Source organism: Balaenoptera ricei, chromosome 1, assembly GCF_028023285.1.
Source record: "Balaenoptera ricei isolate mBalRic1 chromosome 1, mBalRic1.hap2, whole genome shotgun sequence".
In the NCBI taxonomy this organism is placed as follows: Eukaryota; Metazoa; Chordata; class Mammalia; order Artiodactyla; family Balaenopteridae; genus Balaenoptera; species Balaenoptera ricei.
Genome location: NC_082639.1, coordinates 13225839 through 13240239, shown reverse-complemented (window position 1 = coordinate 13240239; position 14401 = coordinate 13225839). Strand labels below are relative to the sequence as shown.

Sequence of the window (14401 nt, the reverse complement as noted above, 5' to 3'; positions counted from 1 at the left end):
AAATGTCTACTAACACCCACCACACACCAGGCTCCGGAGGGCTAGTCACACCAAGGGGAAAGACAAGATGGCAACCAGACCATCGCCATAAAGGGGAAAACACACCTGGGCCTTGAGAGCACAGGATGGGGACCTGGCGAGTCCAAAGGAATCAGGAAGGCTTCTCTGAGGAAGTGTCACCTGAGCTAAGATGAGTAGGGGCAGATAGACAAAAACAGGATGGCAGGAGAACACTCTGGAAAAGGGCAGAGGCCGGGAGAAGGCCCTGGGGCAGGAGGGGGCTCAACCCCCCAGGAACAGAGAGGTCAGGGCAGCGAAGCCCAGGGAGTGAAGGGGTGGGGTGGGCTGAGGTGGGGAGGCAGGTGGGCCCCCAGGGCGGGCGTGTGGGCCCGGGCGAGAACCTGGGGCGTCACCCCGAGAGCAGTGGGAAGCCACCGGCGGATTTCAGGTGAAGGGTGACACACAGCTCTGATGTGCATTTTGAAGAGTCGGCCTGGGGAGGGTGGAGGACGGGACAGGACAGCAAGGGGCAAAGGGGAGGGAAGGGCAGCACCAGGAAGTTCCTGCCGCAGCACCACGGAGATGGAGAGATCGGGGCGCACGGGGGAGCCTGCCACCCGAGCTCTCATTGTCCTTGTTGCCCAACAGTCTGAGGGGACAGTCAGCATGGGGGAAAGATAGTCAGCATCCAGGCAGAGCCAGGCAGCCCTGAGCCTGGGCCCTGAGGGCTTCAGGCACAGGGTGAGTGTCACCGGGGCCCCTCACTGTATAGACGGGCGAACTGAGGTCCCACATGGAGGCAAGCAATGGCCAGGCAGGCACTGGAGGTCACCCTTTCTGATCCAAGGTCACTGCGTGTGCATGCATGCGTGTGCACGTGTGTGCATGTGTGTGTGTGCATGCTTGCCAGGGTGTACAGGACTAGGGTGGGCAGGGGCTGTAAGTGTGACTGCGTGAAGCATGCATTTGCACACTCAGGTAGGGATGAGGGTGTGTGTTTGTGTACAGTCATGTACAGCAGGAAAAGCCTCTGGGCCAAGTGCCCGTGGGCCTGGGGGCCGAGCCCGGGCAGGTGCTCCCAGGGCAGTGTCGGGGCAGGTACTCACTCTGGGCCTGGCCCACAGCCGAGGCCTTCTTGGCGCCGGCGTGCTGGATGAGTACGTTGTCCTTGTCATAGGAGCTGCCCTCCTGGCCCACCTCCACCACCTGCACCTGGGGCAGCGCCGTGTTCCACTTCACCACGTACCTGGGCCCCAGGGGCACCAGGCTGCTGATCTCCAGCTGGCCCCTGCCAGGAAGAGAGGACACGGCCCTGGAGAGCCCGCAGCACCCAGCCCCAGGGCCAGCCAGAGCCGCTCCTCAGCGGGTCAGCTCAGCCAGGCACCTCACAGCCCAAGCACAAGCCCTCAGGCCAAAACCAAGCCAGGCGGAGTGGGGAACGGAGGAGGGGGCAGAAGCATCAGGGCGTCCAGGCCCCAGCCCCAGATGCAGAATCACACGCCCACCCCAAGCCTTGGCGCCCCTACCTGTGGTTGGCAGGCCTGAGGAAAAAGACAAGAAGGGTCGTTATCATTACGGAGTGGTTTCTGCAGCTGCTGAGACACCCCTGGGGGTCGGCCACTGGGCTGGGCCAGGTGTGGGCAGAGGGGACCACACGGAGGGCCTTCTCCCTAGACTGGGCACTGGCCTTCCATCACCTATTCCCACAGTGGCCCCGCTAGGAAGCCTGTGTTATTCCAGAAAAGGAGACTGAGGCTCAGACAGGTCACGTGACTCACCCCAAGTCACCCAAGATGACCCCCCAAAAGTAGGCCACTAACACCCTCATCACACTTTCACACCATGCTAGGCTCCAAGCAACAGGAGGGCAGAGAGGGTGGAGGTCAGATCCCTGGCACCCGCACGGAGCCCAGGATATAAACGTGACTTAAAAATTATAGTGCTTGGGGCTTCCCTGGTGGCGCAGTGGTTGAGAATCTGCCTGCCAATGCAGGGGACACGGGTTCGAGCCCTGGTCCGGGAAGATCCCACAGGCCGCGGAGCAACTAGGCCCGTGAGCCACAATTACTGAGCTTGCGCGTCTGGAGCCTGTGCTCCGCAACAAGAGAGGCTGCGATAGTGAGAGGCCCGCGCACCGCGATGAAGAGTGACCCCCGCTTGCCGCAACTAGAGAAAGCCCTCGCACAGGAACGAAGACCCAACACAGCCCAAAAAATAAATAAATAAATAAATAAATTATAGTGCTTGAATGAGGAAGTGAGTGAATGAATGAATGAGTCAGCCATCAGCACCGCTGCACTGATCTGAGACAGAGGCTTCCTTGCCCAAGGCCCCTACCAGGGCCGGATCCTGTCCAGACCTGTGAACTGGCACCAAGTAAGAGTTCAATAAACATTTGATGGATTAATAGACCAAAGGATGAGGGTGGAGGCTGAGTGTGCGAGTCCCCAGATGGCCCTGCTTGCACCCCGCCTTCCAGGACACGTGATCCACAACCACAGATAATCCCCAAATCTGCTCCGTGCCACACACAGGAAGGCACAGCCGACTCTGGGTGCAAAATCTAAATCAGGCTCCTCGGGCGCCCCCCACCCCACACGTGCTCCAGCCAGGCGGTGGGAGAGCCAGGCTGGGGTTAGCGCCAACTACGGGTGACTGTTTTCCCTCGTGGGTCTGGGCTGTTGCTGCCATCCTGCTGTTTCCGTGGTTCTTGAAACTGCTGCCAAATATTGAGAACCGAGATTCTCCTCCACTCGAGTGGATACGAGTATGGCTGGAAAGGTCCCAGCTGGCCTTCATTTGGTAAAGGGTCACAATCCCTGATGCCCACAGGACCAAGCAGTGGATGCGAGTGACCCGGGCCAGGTGGGAGCCCCAGTAAAGAGTTCACGCAACCCAGCTGCAGGCCCATGTGGCCCCAGGCAGTGTGGGCCCAGAACGTGAGATCTTCACATTTCTAAGAGAAGCCAGATGTCTCAATCTTTGTGTGAATTCCCCGTAGGAGCCAAACATAAGATTCCCAGAGGCCTAGTGCAATCCACGGGCCATGAGTGTGCAGACTCTGGTCTAAAGAATCACCCTCTCCCCACTGCAGGGCTCCAACTCCAATCCTGACTCCAGGGAGCAGCCTGGCAGCCTGGCACTGGGCATTTCTACAACCTCTGACCCAGAACCGGGAAACCAGGCTCCTGCAGGGAGTTGGGGGAAAGGCAAAGACTCATGTTGAGAAACACTCAGATCTGGCCGGAGGAAAATCTATTTGACTTAAAGCAGCAGGGATTTGGGATCTGGGCTGGGAACAGGGAAGAATCTCTTGAATTTCAAAGTGGTCAAGACTCAGCAGACTGTTCAGTTCCGACGGCACAGTTCCAGAACAGTCCACCCTATGCAACAGACAGCTGTTTACCCTCAGTGACCTCTGCAGGTGCTTCCTAGCTCTGGGGACCAGGGACAGAGCAGGCACAAAGGGATAGAAGAGGAAGTCAGGACGTTGGAGGCCTCCGATGAGCTCATGTAGGACCCCAGCTATGACGGACTGGGACACGACAGGAGGGGTCCCCAGGGAGGGGCAACAGCCAGGCCTGCTTACTTGAAGTTGATGTTGGCGCAGACCAGCATGTCGTTGAGCAGGAAGACCCTGCGCTCCTTGGATTTGATCAGCTGCCCGCGGTCACCGTACACGGTCTCCGTCAGCGTCTCACACAGGAGCAGCTGACGCTGGCCTGAGGTCAAAAGCTGGGGGGGAGGGGACAGAGCAAGGTCAACACCAACATCGTACACAGGCTGCTCCAGGGACATCACTGTGCCAAAGACCCAGGATTCTCCCTCCACGTACAAAGGGGACCACAGCTGGGAGAGGTAGAGGATGAGGCAGGGCCACGCCCTCCATCCCCGGGGCACAAGAGGCACTGACCACCCACCGGCCCCAGCAGCCAGCACCCCTGCTCAGGTGAGCCAGCCACTGCCAGCCTGTACCTATGTCACTGCCAGCGGCACAGCTCCAGAGCCACAGACCCGTGCTCTGACCTTGGTTCCCGGAGCGCCCGCTGTGAAGCCCTCTGGCAGGTGCCATGTCACCTCTCCACACCTCAGCTTTCTCAGCTGTCAAGTGGGCGAGACCTCTACTGCTCACATCACCAAGGCAACGTGGGACCGGACCTGGCTACATGATCCGCAGAGCCCAGCAGAGGAGGAAAATGCGGTGCTCGCTCAGAATTATTAAGAATTTCAAGATGGCGATGGCAGAGCCTTAAGCCAAACGTGGGACCCTTCTGAGTGCCCGCCCTGCGTGACGGCACAGGCCACACACCCAAGGAGCCGGCCCTGCGACGGGACGCCCCGCAGATGGCGGCCACTGTCCCCACTGCTGCCACTGTGCGTGTGGCCTCAAACAGGGAGACTCCTGGCCTGAAAGTAGGTCCCATTCCTCACCCTGACCTACTGAACAGCCTCAGCTACTGGCCTCGTGGAAGGCCTCGTGCTGGGGCTGGGACAGATCTGCTGGTTGACAAGGCAACCCTCTGACAAGGCTGAAGGCCTTCAAGCCTCCAGCATCCGAACAGGCATTTGCCCATCTCGGGCTGGATTCCAAGAATGCTGCCAGCACCGGACCACCATCAGACCCAGAGACCCGCTGGGAGAACATCTCTTTACTAACTAAGGATTTTGCTGAGGAGGAAGAGGAGTATTCGGCAAAATTCCTTCCCAAAGCCCATGATTCTGATAACAACAGCTAGCGCCCCCTCCTCCCCATCGTCACAAGGGAAAGGGCGGATCATCCCAAAACCTCTTGTGGAGAGAACGCCCTTCTGTTCTGTGAAGAACGGTGTCTCTCCAGGCGACACGAAAGCCCGAGTGACACCACGTGCCACTAAATAGTCCACCTCTCATTTAATCGCCTCGAGAACGCTGAGGCCACCACATTCCTGGACAAGGAGACGGAGATTCCAGAGGTAAAGTGACTTGCTGAGACCCAGTGCCGGTTGAGCGGCAGGACGGAACCAGGCCACACACGCTGTTCCCAGCACCGGGAAGCCAGCCACACGCCCTCTGGCTCCTGACTCGGGGTAAGGGGAGTCAGGGAAAGCCCGCTGTTCCCAACACACACAAAAAGTCTCAGGGTGCCCCAGGGATACCCCCATGACTGCTCAGACTGGGCTCCCCCAGCCCACAGCTTCCACCAGCAAGCTGACTGCCGGCTCGTGTAGACACAGCTGTGACCCGAAGACAGCAGGCCCCTCAGAAGACGGCCAAGGGTGCCGTGACCCTTTTCCTCAGGGGAGAGGAAAGTCCCCTGGCTTCCGACAACCATCCTCCTGCCACTTAAGCAGATCAAAAAAAAGAAAGACAAAAGAAAACTCGGATATTGCACAAACAGCCCCCGACAGTCAGGTCCTGAGCAGGCACATTTTGAAACAGCCGACACGGTTCCACTTCGGGCACACCCAGTTTCATTTCCACTTCTCTCTGGGTGATGGGTGGCAAGAGGGAAATCACTGCACTGGCCTCAGAACTGGCCGAGACTGCCCCAGGGGGGTCCTGGCAGGGGAAGGCGTGGTGTGCGGCCACCATCACTCTCTCCACGACACCATCCCACTCGCATCCGACACACCCACTTGACAGGTGGGGAAACTGAGGCTTGGGGCTGTCAGTTCCTCACCCAACACCCAACAGGTCCCCCTGACCTCCAGCCAGTGACCACTGCTCCTCACAGCCCAGGTCCCCCCCAGCAGCCAGAGCAGAAGGGAACAGAGAGCTCTTCCCAGAGCAAGTGCTAAGGAGGAGGGTTTCCTTCTTCCGAGTGATCTCACAAGTGTGTGAGCCAAAGCGAGAGAAACCCTCTTGGTTACAGGAAAGGAGCTAAAGACAGAAGAAGACACTTCCCAAGTGCAAAGACCATCAAACACTAGCACGGTGGCCATGGCTGGGCTAAGGTCTTTTTCCCGAGAGACATTTCAAAATAGAAGGCTTGGGACTTCCCTGGTGGTCCAGTGGCTAAGAATCCGTGCTCCCAACACAGGGGGCCCGGGTTCGATCCCTGGTCGGGGAGCTGGATCCCACATGCCGCAACTAAGAGTCTGCATGCCTCAACCAAAGATCCCGCATGCCGCAACTAAGACCCGGCGCAGCCAAATAAATAAATAATTTTTTTTTTTTAAATAGAAGGCTTGTGTGGGACTGGCTGGGGAAGTCCTGCCTGGAGGCGGGGAGGGGGGATGACCCCCACCCCTCAGGCCCACCCTGAGCAATCCTGGATGGGGATACACCCCGGGGAGGGAGCTCCATCCCCTGCCTCATCTTTTCTTCCCAGCTCTATACTCCTGGAACAGGCAAAGCAAACCCAAGTGCCTGCAGGGCCGAAAGTAACCTCAGTGGAAAGACCTGGATGTGGACTGAGGGGGCAAGGGCAGCTGCTACTCAGGTGACTGGTGCCACATAGGAAGGTGGGCCAGAGTGCCAGCTCTTCCAACCCTTAAGAAGATACATGAGTCTAAATGTTGTGGGACATTTCTCCATTTCTAAATGTTGGCAATTAATTCCATTTTCCTAAAAATACTGTGTGGGCCTAAATACACATGTGCAGCCTGAATTTGGCCTGAGGTGGGACAGTCTTAAGATGCAGGACCCTGAAGCTTAGAATTGCAAGGGACCCTGCAAGTTAACTTGTCCGGGCCTTGTTTTGCAGGCCTGTGGTGAAAATCAAACATGACAACGCAGGTTAAAGAGTATCATATACTGTACAGTGCGGGGCCACGTGGGAAGCGCTGTGGTGCTCCTGATGACACTCCCCAAACATTAGAACGCTCCACCCCGTGTGGCTGAAATCTCATCGGCCTTAGTCACTGGCCTTAGTTCTGCTTTGGGGGCCACAGAGCCAGGAGGCTCCCAGTTTTCCCCCAGAATACCTGAACACCTCCCTGTGACCCCACAGGATGCCCCTTCCCCAAAGAACAACGCTTGCCTTCGCCAAGTGCCCTGGGGTGGGGGTCACCTCACCCCGAACCATCGGGGCCAACCCCACACTCTGGTGGGTGAAAGAAGGCGGGGCCCAGGACCTCCCAGATGTGGGTGCAGCTGCAAGCGGCTGATGTCACAAGCCGCTAGGGAAACAGGACTAAAGTTCACCAACAGGGACCCCCCTGGTGGCGCAGTGGTTAAGAATCCGCCTGCCAATGCAGGGGACATGGGTTCGAGCCCTGCTCCGGGAAGATCCCACATGCCGCGGAGCAACTAAGCCCGTGCGCCACAACTACTGAGCCTGAGCTCTAGAGCCCATGAGCCACAACTACTGAACCCACGTGCCACAACTACTGAAGCGCACGCGCCTAGAGCCCGTGCTCTGCAACAAGAGAAGCCACCGCAATGAGAAGCCCGCGCGCCGCAATGAAGAGTAGCCCCCATTCGCCACAACTAGAGAAAGCCCGCGCACAGCAACGAAGACCCAACGCAGCCAAATAAATAAACAAATAAAATTTTAAAAATAAAAAATAAATAAATGAAGTTCACCAACAGGTGACTCTGGGAGGTGACTAATTTTTTTGTACCAACTTTGTGTTTTAAAAACAGAGTTCCCTAATAGACTCATTTGAAAGTTTTTCAAGATTTTTTTTTTTTTTGCTAGAATGTTCCTAAGTTGCAATCCCAAAACATGTCATGGATTTTTCTTTTTGCTTCTTAAAAAATAACACTAATAATGACAACTGCCACCTTGTATTAAGGGCTCTGGGTCTGCCAGTTTGCCAACTCTCTCATTTGCCTCGCAGAAGCCCTGAGGGTCAGGCGCCATCGAGCTCTTCTCATTTCAGAGGAAGCAACTGAGGTTCAGAGAGGTTGGGTGATTCCCCTGAGGCCACACAGTAAGCACCAGTGGCAAAATCTGGATTCAAACCCAGACTCTGACTCCACGGTCCACTAGTTTAAGCACAATACTAGGCTATCGTTTCTGGCATCTTTACTGGCAATTACACTGCTGAATAAAATCAGCTTTTATCCTAAAATCACATGAGTAGTAACGAATGTGGAGGTCTAGTCAAGATTAATCCTTAAGGTAAGGTCTGCGGGCTCAGAGGGAAGCGAGGAATTGCCTCCCTCAGAGAACACTGCCACCTGGTGGGTGCCACAGGGCAGGAGGCAGAGCGACAGGCGACGCCGGCTGCAGGGCAGGTACGCACGCACCTTGTTGAGGCTGCTGCGGTCACTGACGCTCTTAGTCAGCTGCTGGATCTCGGCCACCTGGTCGGCCAGCCGCTTCTGCTCGTTGAGCTTCTCGGCCAGCGTCTCCAGCTCCGTGAGCGCCAGCTGCAGCGAGAGCCTGTCCGGGTGGCCCCTGGGGGTGTTCTTCAGCATGTCCTGCCGGGGCCCAGAGGGAGCCATGACTGAGACCCCCACCCCATCAGACCCTCCCCTGGCTGGGGTCACAGCCTCCGCCTCCGCACTCAGGCCTGAGAAGGGCCCAGCTTGTAGCCAGGACAGGCGGGGCCTGACATAGAGCAAGGCCTCAAGAAACAGCTAGTGAATGAAAAACTAAAATAAAATAGCTGTGTGGACCAATCCCTGATTCACTGATCAACTGTACACTGAGATGAGACCCACTCCTGCTGCTGGTCGCTCTGAGGACAGAGAGGAAACCCTGCTGGGACCCTTGGGCTGACAGCCAGCCTTCCCCCCAGGGGGACTCACCCCCTGACTGAGGACCCCCAGCAACCAGGGGAGGTGCCTCAAGCTCTCGGGGCCCAGCGTGGAGGCTAACGTTCCCTCGGGAAGCCTGAAGTGACAAGATCAGAGCATCCACGGGGCATCTCCTCACTGCCAGGGGCCCCACAGGCGCTCGGATTCCACGTGCCTTCCCACAACCTGGGCTAATGTCACCACCGGTCACCAGGTTCCCACCAGGGGAGGGGAAAGTAAGCTCGACGGGCTCCACCCTAGGAGCGGGGAAAGAGGGGGCCGGGGGGCTGAGACCCTGCCCACCGTGCACAGATGCGTGGGTTGTGGGTGACGGATGAGAAGCCAGGCCTCCTGCCCCAACCCCATGAGGCTCGCACCATCCCACGCCGCACCCTGCAGGTTGGTGGCCGCCAGAATCCCCCGCGGTACCTGAAGCAGGAGGATGAACTGCGGGAACCTCTGGATGGGCTTCACCATCAGCCCATAGAGCGTGACGCGGTCGGGGCTACACACCTGCCGCCGCTGTTGGAGATGAGGGGGAATAATTCACTGAGCCTCCGCAGCAAGGGCCCAGCACCCGGGGTACAGATGCGGCCCATCCCGGGCTCCCCTCCCCGGGCCCAGGACCCTGCTCGGCCTTGGGCCCAAGAAAAGCCCAGGAGGTCCCTGGTTCCACAGTCAGGGGTCCCTGCCACCACGGGGCTCCCCTGTACAGCCCCTCACCCTGGAAAGCCTAGAGCATCACGTTAAAGTCTCTGGACTAAAAGTATAAGTAGGCCATTTCAGCAATTTATCCAAGAAGTCAGGCTACCGAAAGTAGCCGAGACAACCATTCCCTCCACCTAAGCTAAAGCGGACGGGCCCGGGCCGGGGTGAGGCTCGGGCATGGGGGCGGTTCTTACTGTCCTATCTCTTGCTTCTGTTTCCACCTCTCCATCCACACACCTGTCACCTTGACCCGGGCCCTCAGCCCCTGCGACCCAGGCTGCCGCCACAGCTTCCCCACCGGCCTCTGCCTCCATCTGCCTCCACCCAAAACTTCAGTGGCCCCCACTGCCTGAAATACGACATCCTAGCCCCTGGGTCAGGAGGTCCAGATCCGCCCAGACTGAACTCTGCTGCTCTGGGCCTCTCTCCCAGGCACCCAGTGCTCCCAGGATCCAACCAGACTTGCCTCTGACCTTTGCCCCATCACCCTTGCACCTGGAACACCCTCTCCTCCATCTCCCCCTGTTTCAACCCCACTGACCCCCCAGGACCCATGTCAGATGGCACCCCATTGAGAAAGCCCCCTGACCCTCTGGGATCCAGGCTGTAGGCTCCTCGGCTGAGGCCGGGGGTGGCGGTGGGGGTGGGGGTGGGGGCCCTAGCCCACCTGCGCCCTCTGCTGGGTGGCACGCTCCCTGCGGCGGGGTCTCTCTGACTCACCTAACCGTGCGCCTAGGAAATGAGGATGGGGGACCTGGTCCCACGGCTACTTGAGGCCTATAGTCCTTTAAACTCTATTCTCCCACGTGATCCCCAAAGCACAGCTTTAAGAAAAGGGATCCTTTAAGAAAAGGGATCATCCCGGCCACAACCTGAGCCACACCAAGCCCAGCCACCATCAGCAGATGTCACAGGCCTACCCTTCCACCTGTCAAAACTCCAGGATCCCAAGTGGCTTACAGAAACTTTAACTCTTTTTCACCCTCCTCTTGGGGGAGTGGGGAAAGGAGAGGCAAATTTTCTTCTCGTGTGACTGGGGATGCCCCAAAGGAAAGAAGAGAGGTGTCTGGGCCAAAGAAATGATGCTGCAGCGATCCCTCCCTCCTGAGAAACCTCCCCGCCCCACCCCCCGATGGCCGGGGCTCCATTGAGAGGGGCCCCAGACCACCCTCGGGCCCACCTTGAGGAACTCGAGGAAGGCGGGCTTGGTGAGACAGGCCTTCTTGATGATGGACATGGCATTGGTAAAGTTGTTCACGTAGTCGCTGTACACGTCTAGCACCACGGACTTGGAGAACTGAAACAGGCGTGGGCGCGGCCCGGGAGGGTCACATCCATGCGAGGGGGAGGGCGACCAGCACTCCCACCCTCACCGCCGGCCACAGTCCTCCTCCGCCTGGAGGGTCTCAGCTAGCCTTGAGGTGAGGAAACCTGTCACCCGGTGAGGGGAGGGGACAGGGCTCAGAGAGGCGAAGAAACACCAAGGTCACAGGGAGGAAGAGGTGGTGCTAAGGAGAGCCCGGGGAGGTCCCTCGTCCCCCAGCACGGCAGCCTGGCCCACAGGCGAAGGGGGGCATGGCGGCCCTTTGCTACACCCCCCAGCCCCCCACCCTCAAGGATGGTGCTCCTGACCTGAGCCCCATGGACACACCGACCAGGGTGCTGGGTTTTTTGTCTTTTAGCAGAACCCAATTGCCTAAAACATATCGAAGCAGGTTCCACCGACCTGACCATCTCTCACCCCGTGAATCTCTCTGGGGCCCACAGACTTCAGTGTCAAAAACCATGAGTCCAGCACACCCCCTTCTTCCACAGATGGGGACCTGAGCCCCGAGAGGGTCCTGGAGCTGCCCACGTTTGCACAGCTGAGCTGGGACCAGGCCAGGTCTCCGGGAGCACGACCCAGTGGCCTGGCCCCGACACCCTGCAGCATCCTCTGGGGCCAAGGCCATGCTCTGTGTGAGCATTGCACAGTGGCCCCTCTGCGAGCACTCGGCAGGGGGGGCTTGAGATCGGCCAGGTGGTTGCCCACAGTGGCCAGTCTCCTGGAGGTGCTGCCACCTGGGCGGAGCCAGAACAGTGAGTGGGCGCCACGCCGGCGGACATCTCCGAGGACACGCTGCAGGGTGTCACGCCCGCCCCCGCGTAGGCCAGGCCGACTCAGGCCCTGCCACCCTCTGACCCCGCCGGCTTGGACGAGGCGACCAGGTGGAGGCAAGAGGCTGGCCCAGAGAACATCCAGATCAGGGCCGTGGTTGGCACAGCAGACTCTCTGGGGAGAGTCTGGGGACACCTACCGAAGCCACGAAGAGGTCCCCAATCTTCTCGGTGGAGTCCCACTCGGCCACGCGGGAGGACAGGGCGATCTGGAACATGGAGTGGCAGTGCAAGATCTCCTTCACGCGGAAGAACACCACCTGGCACTTGCGGACGCTCAGCGCCTTGGGCTCCATCTCCATCAGGGGGTTGCGGTAATCCTGGAGGGGTGGGGCAGGCGGGGTGAGCTCCCCGAGGCCAGGCCATAGCCCCTGCCCCCACTGCCCTCATGGCCACCTGGACCGGGCCAATCAGAACTCGGCAGACCTTCCTGCAGGGGGAGCACTCACCCCTCACTCTTCACCTGTCCTTCTGGAAGGATCTCCATGAACGTGACACTCCTGACCCTTTTGCCCATCCATAACCCACCCCCGTGACTTATGTGTTAAGCTGGGTTTTGGGGCAGACCCCTGCCTGCAAGGAGCTCCACGGAGGCAGTCCCCAGGGGCCGGCCCAGATCGGTTTTGCCCACGAGAGAGCCAGTCTGTCTAACGGAGCAGTGGCAGTGATGTCACAGCAAGACCTAGAGCCACACTCTCCAACCAGCTTTGTCAGAAACACGGGATATTTTTGCCTCCACCTGCCTGAGGTCTGGGCTCCTCCACTGTGGATCCAAACTCAGGAGGGGAAATGAGGTTGTCACTAGCATCCTCCCACCCCTACAATCCCCCTCCCTGTTGTCCTCACCGAGAGCCCACAACATCCCAGAAGGTTCACCTTTTCAGGAATGCAGACTACAGACCAGGCCAGCACACCTTAGTCATGCAAGCATCTACTTAGCAATTCCTGTGCATCCGGATCACAGGGGAGAGGGCGCACCCAGGGAGCTCCAAGATGACGGGGAGACACCAGCCTCTGCCCCAGGGGCTCCCAGAGTGGCAAGGAAGGCACAAGAAGCACCACATGCCCTCAAGTCCATAGGATAGAGCTCATTTTATTGAACCCCGACATGGTTTCAGAAAATGCAGTCATCCTGTGAACACCAAGGCATCTGGAATTCTTGGTGTCCCCCATCTGGAGGTCCTGCTGTTTCCATAAAAGCCCTGGCCTTTGGCTCCTTCCCCTTAAAAATGCCCACAGTCCCCAAACACTCCTTGTAAAATGTCCCTCCGGGGTCTCCCCTGCCCTCTCCCCAGAGCCCCCGGAGTCCTACCTGGAGTACCCGTTTCAGAGACTCCACATAGCTGCCTTCGCTCTGCACGATGGAGCCCAGGATGTGCCTCCGGACCACCTGCTCGGGCGGAAAGCACAGTCAGCACCTGTGCCAACCATGGCACAGAGCGAGCACCGGCTGTGTGCGGAGCCCCGGGTGATGGGAAGAGGAGTCATGACGCCCAGTGGAGCTGACGGCCGTGGTACAGAGGGAACTCGCCTTTCCCAGAGCCGCTCCTGGACCACTGGGGCCTGGCAGGCCAGCACTCCCTTCCAGAGCCCCTGCCCACCCCAGACAAATGCCCGTGCTCCCCAGACTGCAGCATGGGGGCAGGGGACGCTGGGACTCGAGTCCCCTGCCTGGTCTCTGCTCCCACACATCCAGGGATGGGAAACCAACACTCTCCTCCATGGGGACAGGCGGCCTCCTCCATCTTTGGACAACTCTAGCAGAAAATTCTTTCTTGGATGAAATTGAAATCTCAGCTCCCGACACTTACAGATCCAATCCTTAACCAATCCCTCTCCCATCCCCACCAAGTGGGCTCTACTTCAAGCTAAACATCCCAGCCCCTTATCCTTCCCCTCTTGCCCTCCCTATCTCTCCTCAGCCCAAATTAGTGCATCTCTCAGGTGCAGACCGACCAGCACCCAGTCAAGAAGCCCTCACCTGGACACAGCAGCATGCGGGCTGGGAGGGGGGTTGGTGGGGGGACTTTGCTGCACACTGGAATCACGTGGCTCCCACCCCAGGCATTCTGAATGAATTGCTATGGGGTGCAACCTCGGTAACAGTGTTTTTTAAAGCTTCCCAGGTGATGCTATCGTGCAGCAAAGCTGGGACAGAGCTCATGAAAGGTATCGCACATGAGAGGTGTCCGAGGGGGGAGCCTATCCACCTTGGCCCAGAGCTGGGAGGGTGACTGATCCCCACTGTGCCCCCAAAGCCATCCTGAGAACGTTGGTCCAGGCGCCCACCACCATCTCCCCTGCTCCCCTCTGCTTCCTCCCTCCTCCCTCTGGCACACCCTTTGCATCTCCTCCCACAACCCTGCCTGCGCCCAGGCCTGACCATGGCCCCCCAGGCCTGACCATGGCCCCCGGCGGTGTGACGAGCCAGGCCACTGTCCTTCAAGCTGCCCCACGGTGGGATGCCTTGTCAACAATCCCCAGTTTCCCAGGTGTTCCCAGAGCAGCGTTCTCAACCTCAGCACGCTGATGTTTGGGGCCGCACTGTAGGATGTGTAGCAGCGTCCCCGGCCCCTACCCACCAGATTCCAGTAGCACCCGCCCTGCCCCCCCACAAGCTGTGACAACCAGAAGCATCACCAGACATTGCCAAATGTCCCCTGGGGGACAAAATAAACTCGGTTGAGAGCCACTGGCCTAGAGTAACTAACACTGCTGATCCAAGAAATGCAAAAGGCTCCCGAGGAGACAGAGCCGGCTGACATCAAAAAGGGGAACCCCGGATTATGAGCTGGCAGCCCGGGGTCCTGGCTGGCTCTGAGCTCTGACGGCTCTGACAGTGACTCACTGCAGAGGGGAGGGAGCAGTG

At 58.7% G+C, this 14401-nt stretch overlaps 1 protein-coding gene across 10 annotated transcripts in view; it reads right to left on the bottom strand.

Annotated features, from left to right (window-relative positions):
* Positions 1 to 14401, bottom strand: part of ARHGEF10L (Rho guanine nucleotide exchange factor 10 like) — a 160361-nt gene that overhangs the window by 57615 nt on the left and 88345 nt on the right. For all 10 annotated transcript variants that reach the window (XM_059914797.1, XM_059914762.1, XM_059914825.1 and 7 more), the window contains 7 exons: positions 12845 to 12922; positions 11673 to 11852; positions 10556 to 10672; positions 9097 to 9189; positions 8176 to 8349; positions 3590 to 3735; positions 1107 to 1288 (listed from right to left, as the gene is read on the bottom strand). In XM_059914797.1, coding sequence (XP_059770780.1) covers positions 1107 to 1288; positions 3590 to 3735; positions 8176 to 8349; positions 9097 to 9189; positions 10556 to 10672; positions 11673 to 11852; positions 12845 to 12922 — 970 coding nt within the window. The remainder of the gene's footprint in view (positions 1 to 1106; positions 1289 to 3589; positions 3736 to 8175; positions 8350 to 9096; positions 9190 to 10555; positions 10673 to 11672; positions 11853 to 12844; positions 12923 to 14401) is intronic.